This window comes from Ylistrum balloti, unplaced genomic scaffold (assembly GCF_031769215.1).
Source record: "Ylistrum balloti isolate Yb309-2 unplaced genomic scaffold, AGI_CSIRO_Ybal_v1 Utg371122, whole genome shotgun sequence".
NCBI lineage: Eukaryota > Metazoa > Mollusca > Bivalvia > Pectinida > Pectinidae > Ylistrum > Ylistrum balloti.
This window is the reverse complement of record NW_026782616.1, coordinates 1-9,849: the sequence shown is the minus strand read 5'-3', so window position 1 is coordinate 9,849 and position 9,849 is coordinate 1. Positions and strand designations below refer to the sequence as shown.

At 36.0% G+C, this 9,849-nt stretch overlaps 1 protein-coding gene across 1 annotated transcript; it reads right to left on the bottom strand.

Moving 5' to 3' along the window:
• Nucleotides 1–1,765: 1,765 nt before the first annotated feature.
• Nucleotides 1,766–9,614, bottom strand: LOC132560841 (uncharacterized; the record flags this gene model as incomplete). Its single annotated transcript, XM_060225531.1, has 13 exons — nt 1,766–4,378; nt 4,590–4,718; nt 4,850–4,944; nt 5,261–5,339; nt 5,863–5,931; nt 6,432–6,560; nt 6,896–7,025; nt 7,276–7,324; nt 7,641–7,757; nt 8,598–8,677; nt 8,851–8,978; nt 9,243–9,324; nt 9,504–9,614. Coding segments are annotated over 13 exons (3,811 nt in total), but the record flags the coding sequence as incomplete, so codon positions are not given.
• Nucleotides 9,615–9,849: the final 235 nt, after the last annotated feature.

The following is a 9,849-nucleotide window of genomic DNA, read 5'->3' as shown; positions in this document are numbered from 1 at the left end:
GTACTGAAATTAACTAATCTCAGCATATCGTTTACACAAGAAGAACCGAACCCATCATGTTTATATTAATTTTCTCGTAGTTTATCAATTGATAAATGTATCTAGATGTAGTGTTGAAACATCAAAACAGTGTGACATCGTGATATTTTAGGGTCTGGGGTATCGTTATTGCGGCTACATCGTCTACAGCTCTAAATGTACGAAGGACCTAAGAATGTTTTTTTAATTTTTTTTTTATTTTTCATCTTGGTTGCCATCTACTTAAACTTTATACTGTCTAGTAATCAACATCAAACCTTCACTTAAACTTCCTTCCTACTGTATCATTTCATGTAAGCATCGTTTTATCGACATCTTTAACTTTTAAAAAAATAAATTCTCAAAATATCAGTTTGGTCAACCTGATTACATATGGACCCGTTATATGTAAAAATTCGGTGGTAACGCTTCCAAATGAATCACTAGAAGTTATTAAAACTTGTGTTACTTCCATCTGTGAATATGACAACGGATATCGCTAAGTTACAAATTTATATTTGATAAGGATGAGAACAGTACAATGGAATTCTAACAGAGGAGTCCTCAACCTACACAGAAAGTTTGCTGTGGAAAAACAAGTAAATTTCATTTATCATATTTCTGAAGTAAACGATAGCAAATGCTTTTTGAAATGACGTTCATTTTCACGATTTATCCTATATTTACTATTTTTTCCACTTAATTTTCATAGTAATATTGATAAGGTTAAAGTTCATGTGAATAAATTATAATATCATTATAATCGTAATTAATGTATTGAAGGAATCCGCCTGCGAGTAACACTGTAAAATAACACAGCAGATTAGAACATCAACATCGTCACAAAGCAATGTCTGCGACTCCTAATACCAACTATACTATGGGTGACAGTATGTTAGAAGCTAGTTAGACGTATACAATCGTAGCTTTCATGCATTGACTAGATTAGTTAGCGTTGCTCATCACATTCAATGTCTTGTTATATCGAAATGGCGAAATAAACAACAAGACTAACAATGAGATAAAAAAAAATAATAATAACTAAATATAGATATATTTACTTTGTAACGATCCTCTGATACTTCATACAATACCAGTGATTTTATTTTCAGATTTTTGAATTCGCGAAGACAGTCATTTTTAGATTGAGGGCATGTAGCATTTTAGTTGAAAGACTCGATTACAATTTAATTAGAGTTCAAGCGAAAAGATAGATTAATTTCCAATTATATTCTGCCAAGTACATGGCAAATATTCGGCATACCATCTAAATATCATTTTATCATTATATCGAATGAAGCGTTGAAATAGCATGTTCACAAGAAAATATAGATACACTCAAACACATTGACTACAACTAAACGATTAGTTTATAAATTAGGCAAAGAAAAAAACCATGCCGATCACTCGACAACATTTCACTTATCATAATTAAAAAGTTATTGCCAAGGTGATACATCAGTAAACGATGCTCAATTTGATATTTCAAATTATCTTGGAAAGATCCAAAATCAAAAATAATTATAAGAATGCAACACTAAAGAATATAGAAAATCCGCCTACAGGATCCCACCTTAAGCTAATTCCTAATATTTTATATTTTTATTGATAGATATTTAATAGAAAAACAATGCAATATAAAAAAAATAGATCCTTAGCAGGTTCAGTATTTGTTACATAACAAAATATTGAATTCTTATTAAATTTGCATCTGGATAAAAACGTGGCAGCACAATTTAATTTTCATCTATATTTCCATGAATGTAACACTGCCATGGTGTACCACTGTCGGAGAAACGACGGCCATTGCACTCGCTGGAGTGCGGCCATCCGTATCCAACCTTTGCTGAAGAGTATTGTCTTTAGAAAAGTGAGGTGTTTGTGACTGTGTGTTCGACTCGTGGTTATTTTGAAATTGACTCTGATTTAATCCTAGTTTGTTAGTCACTGTGAGAACATTTCCATTTGTTCTGGAGGGCTGTGTTTGTACACCGTTAATTCTGGAGTTCTGTGGCGTTCTATCAGATTGTGATGGATTCTGCGACTGAGTGACACTACTTTGGCGACTGTATGTCTGGGAAGAATTCATTGACATAACCGTTGTTTGGCTGTTTTGGCGATTGAACTGAGGTGTGCTAAACTGCACCGGATTGTTCTGTTTATGGTACTGAGGAGTGAGATGTTTGTTGTGTCGTTCGAACACTGTGCTACTGGCCGCAACTTTCCTTAAGCGATCCCGGTAGCCATCATCCTGGTCACTTAATCCGGTCTCCTGTCGTACATGATTCGATTTACCGAAATTGCTGAGCGGTGTCATAGCGTTTGCGTCTCCAAACGCATATTTTTGTGTCACGTTTGAATCAAAATTCGACCTATTCTGGCTATCTGCAAGATTAACAACCTTTCGACCATGACCACGAGACGACCGACTATCTAAACTGTCAGAAGGATAATTGTCTTGGAAACTGTGGTCAGATCGCGGAGGCACTGGAGGCGGTTCATTTTCATCCGGATCTAGCCCAGGTGGGTGCTTGTAAACGACTGGTGTCGAGGTCATTGTAAGAGTCTTTGCTACATCGTTAGCTAACAATCTCTCTTCATTATTGACAGCCTCTAATAAGTTTTGTTTTTTCTCAAAGCGATTGATAAGAGTCGATATAGAAGGTACTGTATGTCCATTTCTATCAAGTCTATCAAGAGAAGCTGCTATTTTTTTCTCATCCTTTCGGCTATCTTGACCTAAATTTAGATGCAAATTCCGCGATGGTTTAGCTGGCGGTTGTCTAGCGCTAGGAACCGGTGTGCTTTCTTGCACAATCGGCGTTTCATGCACTCGATGATAAGAAAGACTTTTGGCAGGAGTACTTTGGGTACTACTCGGAAAGTTTTGAGAACTCGTCGGAGTGACGCTTGATCTGCTAGTTAATGGGAATGTGTTCATGTGTGACGTCGTTGGTGTCGCAGGTGGTGGTATCGATGTAGGAGGAAATGTGACTGGGTCGGCTCTATGTTTGACAGCCTGTCCGGTTTCAAGTCTACCCTGGTTTTCGTAATTATGAACACGTTTTGCACTATACGAAGGAACACTGGCTGGGGTGTGTTGAAACGCGAGTGTTGGTTTATCATTCCTACGGCTGACACTTTGTTCGAATACAGGATGTCTTGTAGGAGCCCCTTCTCTATCACTAGGTGAGTATGCGTCAGATATGCTGAGATTGCTGCCAAGTAGGATAGGTGCACGTGTCCTCACCACTCCGTTTGCTGGATGATCACGGTTGGCATTCTTCGGAGTAGTGTTGTTGTTAATATCACTTTTTTCTAAGGTGTTTGTAATTATGTTAGGAGACGAGTAACCGTCTTTGTCGACAGGGGCATGAAACGGCGGTGTATGGTATAGTCCTGCATATTCTGTTGATATATTTGAGCCAGCCCGTCCCTTACCTCCTCCCGTCGTCATGATACGACTGTCCAGCACGTTCCTATGTTCGGTAGAATTAGTCCGATAATCACGTGAGGAGCTACCCCCGGGTTGTGTTGCGTACTTTTCCTGATAACGGGCTGCTGTCTGTCTATTGTCTCTCCCAATACTTGTTACATATGGACTTATCTCATTCTCAGAAACCACAACACGAAGAGGCATATACGACGGTAATGACGTCATTGGTAAACTATGTGGTATATCTCTGTTCTCCTGCAACCCTGCAACTTCCGCCGTCCGTTTGCCAGAAGGTGAATGCGTGAATTTCTGCACCACCGAGTTTTTGAACTTGGAAAAAGAGGTAGAGCTTTGTGAAGTTGGTTGTTGTCGCTCTGACATCAGGTGGGAACTATCAACATTAGCTTTAATATCACCAGCGCTGCTTAGTTTACCAGGTTCCCGTTTGAGCCAGGACACAAAAGGAAACTGCTGTTTATCGCTCCTTTTTCCTGCCCATTCCAATGTGTCTGACTGTGATGTACCTGACCGAGACTCGGTAAGCACTCTCTCCATATCCTCGTGATTCTCGTAACTATGTGCGCCAGGAATTCCGTTTTCCGAGGGCACTGAGGTAGTTGAAGCAGCTTTAGGGAGAGGCTTATGTAGACCAGAAGAAGGTGGTTCACAAGTTAATTGTTTAGGTGAATGAGATTCCTGTAGAGCGTTTATATGAGATTTGTACGTTGCTGAGACATCCTTGGGGGGTGCACCAACCATGGGTTTGTCTGAATTATGACTGTCAGAGTACCCATTGACCTTAACCCCTTTGCTTGAGACCACACTATCCTTTGCATTGCCTCCTTCTTTCTGTAAGTTTGCAGCTCGACGTGAGGCTGGAGTATTCTGGACTGTTTCCATAAACTTGTGATCAAACATTGCCACCTGAAAATAGATAAAAACAATGATGTATATTCGTAAGGTCGTGTAATTTAAAAGGTGTACTTGTGTATTTGTTATTCCAAAGCATAACCCTCTTGTAACAACAAAGCAATGACTTTAGAGCATGACCTAAAACAGCATCACCTGTCACCAGTACAAAATTAAATTTTGATCGACATTGACATTTGAACTGTGATTAGAAGTGATGACATACCAGTTGACCTCTGTGTTTGAAATCCATCTCGAAACGCTCTTTCCCTAGTTTACGATGCGCTAATTTCCAGTAGTATTTGCAATCATGAAGAAATGTTGCCCATATCTGGAAGAATTCCTGAGGGGTAACCTGCAATAAGATATGATATTAGAAAAACTTCAGAAAGAGAACGAATTCGTTATTTTGCTGAAAACACAATATCAGAAATGATTTATTGATGGAATTATTAAGCAAGGTTATGAAGATGAATGTTGCCATACCATGTCTGGATCCATTAAGAAGTAGGCGGTTGTTCGCCGGAAGTAAGAACGTGTGTCTTGTAAAAGTCGCTCCTCTTCTAAGATTATCTCCAACGCTATGAGTAGAAATTTTAATATTCTTAACTAAACATTAGTAAATATATAAACATGCTGCTTTTTATATTTTACAGGAATTGCGAAACAAGCTATCGCCTTATTTTGATCACGCTCGACGTGTAATAGCGTCATCATCAGCTAAATCGTGCAATAATGAAAACATATTACTGGCTTTTATTTCATCTTCCATATCAAAATCATCGCACATTTATCTTATTCAAATTGATATTCGTCTCACAAATTTCGGAAATGTTAAAAGACAATTCACGGGTAAGACCATTAATCTATCGGTTGATTTCGTAGCAGGGGCCTTACCGCATGTCATGAAATTTTCGGTAGTTGTCCACAAATTATCCCTGGTATCCATAGCCTCTTTTGTGGACATGACTAGGTACTAGAACAATAAAACAAAGTTGCTCATCATAGTAATGAACTAATGAATTGAATTTCTTAAAATCTTCAAGAAGAAAATACTTTTCCATTCATCAAATCTCCAGGTTTTTAAGCATTTAGGAAAATGTAAAGGCTCGTTGAAGTAAAAGCTGTTTTAACGAATACAAGTTTATGAGTGTTAATTATCTTTTGATATTATTCATACTGAAAAATACCGAATTCATTACAGTTTAGGGTTAATTCAACTCCCAGTCTGTGTTTTGACATTTATTTAGCATCATTGATCAGACTAAGAAGAACGAGAGTCTTGTATCAATTAATTTAATATTAGGATAGATATTTTTCTAGATTTGTACGGAAATGTGTTATTCACTTTGTGTCTTTTATGATATGGCAATAAATCATTTACCATGATTCAAACTCTTTAATGCAAAATAAATGACATACACCTAATTCACAAAGAGTTATACAGAAAACCGTATAGTAGAAAAGTTATGATAAAAATTAATTGAGATAAATCTCACCTTTTCTCTCGTGCTTTTTACTTCAGCTTTCATGTTTGATAAAGCTTCGTTGATGTTTTCAAATGAAACCTGCAATGCAATCATACGTTTTATCAAAGTGTCATGACTTGCGTTCTACAATACAAAAATCATTGTGTTTTCTAAGAACTGTCATACCAGATTACCCTTTAATAAATTTAGTGTAATCTGTGTAATCTATATGTTAAGGTGGTACGACGGCCGATGAAGACATACACTTGTTGTAAAGAATCTATATTTTAACGCCTTTGATTTCTATGGAACTCTAGAGAATCAATCAGCTATCTTAATTTGTTAGCCGCTCTATACTAAAGCTCTTAATATTTTCCTAATCAAACGTGTTTTTCCACTGTGTCTTCGATATTCTGGATATATACATATTTTATGTCATTATCGCAACGCATTGCATTTACGTTCACAATTTCATTTAGATCACAGCATGATAAGCATTGATATGGTGCCTAAGGCAGTAGAGGTTTGATAAATATAAATAGGATTTTAACATTATTTCGCATTAACTGTTAAATCATTCATTATGAAACTGTATTTACCTGCGCTGCATGTCTCATATTAGAAGGTTCCGGAAGGCGAAACTTGGTTGGACATCCAAGCTCAATTTCCACTTCGTAACATTGGCAATACAACTTCAGTACAAACTCCAGCAGGTTACCTTTTGCGTCCTGTACCAAGAAAAGCAAGTTTTATAAACCATCATTAGTAATTGGAAATATTACGTTACCCTAAATGCTTAATCCAGCTAGTCGCCAAACAATGAACGTTATACAAGGGAGGAAATCCATCCTATTTTAAAGAACACTTGCGAAATATATATCATAAACAAATAACTGTTTTCAATTAATTAACGACCTATCGATAACACATTCAAACGTATTCATAAGGCCTTATATCCAAATCAAATTATTTCAAAACATTTCTACAATTCCTTGTTTTGTAGTATGCTTTTTTAAAACTAAAAATAACACTGTTTACATTAATCAAAACTAATTAGCCTTACCCTGTCCTGAACTTCCTTGAGTCTGTTCATGACTTCCAGACCGAATCCGTCTGCTTGACCGTTTTCCGTGCCACCGTTTAGATAGTTACCAACGGCGAGCAACGACTGGAGCAGATTTTTGAGAGCAGAACTGAAACCAAACAAAAATCATTTACAATGTTCATTGTACATTACATACCCTATATTCTAGAACAGTTAAATGCATCGTTCCTTTTATGTCCATGATATATAGCGAGCAAACAAAGCTTACAGACCCATTCGACTACGTACGACGTCCAATCACCTATAAGACACTGTTCATTATAAACGGTTTCTTTTTGGGAGACAACTATACCAATCTCAGCCAGATGTTGCCAAGTAAACATTTCTCTAATAAGTACCTGTTCGAAACCTCCTCACATGCAGTATGGAGTTCTTTGAGTTGTTGCTCTGAAACAATAGACAGCGACAAAATTACAATTTAAACAATTTTTGTTATGACGTCTAACATCATATTGTCATATATATTTGTTTCAAATATGTCTCAGTTTTTTATCAACAATAATCGTGTCAAATCATGCTTAATAATCGTTCTTTTGTCACCATCTTATTATTAATTGTTTTAAGTTCAAACAGTTTACCTGACATATTATTTCATTGGTATATGACAAGGGACTAGACTACAAGACAAAAAGACATTTAACAATCATATATATGAGCTTTCCATATCGACTGCTTGAATATAAGTGCAGCTATAGTTACTCACCAGTTTCAAACAGGTGCCACTGTACTCTGTACCTAAACCTGAGGAAGTCCATACGTTCCTTACAATGACTAACCTTGGACATTTCATACAACATATACTCGGGGTAGTCCAGAGACGCTACAACACATGTAAATAACATTTATATATTGTATAATCAAGCAGTATGAATCTTACTGGTAAATATGAATTATACAATAAGCATTACACGCTGTAGCAATCTTCACTTGATATGATTGTATTGCAAAAAGTTCAGCATCTATCACGAAATACTTTTGTGTCTTGTGAAAATCGTTCGAATTTGAAAGTAGTAGACGCTGCTGGTGGACTTAACGGCATGCCTTGTTCTAGCTAATTCGAACAGTGACACGGTTCAGAATATACACACGTAATTGATGTTCCCCAGTAACTAAAATTATGAACTTTATAGAATTATGGGGCTAATGCAACTTCTCATGAAATGTTGACATCTCTTTCGATCAATTTTGATTTTTCTAAATCGCCTGCTAGGTTTTAAATGTTAGGTCTTTAACATCACTAAAAGAACGAAATCGCTGTATGGTATAGTTTAATTCATTGTCTGACCCTATTTGATTCCAAATTTGTATTAAAATGTGTAATGCACTACTATTCACAATTGTGTGTCTACTGTGCAATTAACGTGAAAGTTGATTACAGTCCCAAGGTGTCACTTGATGTATGCCTTGTTTATTTTTTAGTTAGATATCCATAATGCCCAAATTAATGATCTTACTAGTATCAATATGGATCATTTGTAAAGATCTTATCCGGATATTTACAGCAATAGTTTGTAAGTGTCGTATCAGACATAAGCAATCTATTTAATCTTAATGCCAGTTTTCGTTTCCCCCTCATATTTACATACAGCTTCGACGACATGGAATAAAGTGAATTTTTACATGAAAGAAACAGCGAAATATCCAAAAACATTTCCACTACCTGAAGTTTTTCGTCGGACATGAAATTGAACCTTCTCTATTTCATTTCCTCCGCCAATGAGTTCAAGCAGTTCTGCGAACCTAAATTTTAAAAAAAATTCAAATTTCAAATAAGGTCAACTCTTGACGATTCATATAGATCTACAATTTATGAACATTGTCTCATTAAAGTGTCTGATCTGATCGCTAAAGACAAGCTTTTGATAACTCTCCATACAGATAATAAATCTCCAACGTATAAATTTACAACATACCTGTCAGAATTAATTTGTTTCGTTTCTAGTGACGTCACAACACTAATAACATCATTCATTGAACATGGTAACGACTTCATGGTGTAGACAGCTCGACGAGACTTTTCAACATCTAGTAAAGTCACCAGCTTTGATAAAATAGGAAGGAAGTCTTAGTAGAATAGAGCAAATCTCACTCTTACAGACTGATAATTTCTTAAACAAATTATTTGTTAATTACATATTTGTATATGGTATTGTGTTTCTATTACATGTATGTCAATGACTTATAGTAACTCTCATCATTATCATGTCTTTAACTTAATCTTACTTTGCTATAACTTTTAATATCAAATAAAGACCTTTTGATATAATATCCACTATATCCACGTTTGTAATTATCCTAGTCTCACCTGCTGTTTCGTCTTGCCTCTTACTCGCGCGATATCGTCATATAATGATTTAACATCGGCGCACTCTGCACTCTGGAACAACCTGATTAGACAGAGAAATTTATAAAATGATGATGAAATGGCTCTATTTTAATCTAAACAACAAACTTATGTGTATGTCATCTTCTGTTGTAAATAATGTGTGATTATTACTATATAATAATAATACTACCGTCTCATTAAGATATAGTTATAAATCGAGGTGGTCTTTTTGATATCAACCTTTCTGCATCTTCAGCTTCAAGTTTCGGTTCCACCATTGTGTGCCAAATCGTAGGTGGCGTTCCATCTGCTGTATAAGAGAGGGGGTATACCGGATGAGTACACTTACAGCTAAGAATGCACAGAAATAACACAATAGGATAAAGGTTCGACTGAATGCTCAAAAGTCTTGTTGACATTTGGAATTATCGTCATGATTCATTTAAAGGAATACAGTTTTATTCAGTTCAATTTGAATGCAACTAAGGGTAGTTTTTACGTGCTGCTCGATGTTTTATATATGAAAGTGTAACAAGTTATTCCAGAATAGTACAAACAGACAAACAGTAAAAACAGATTGTTGCGT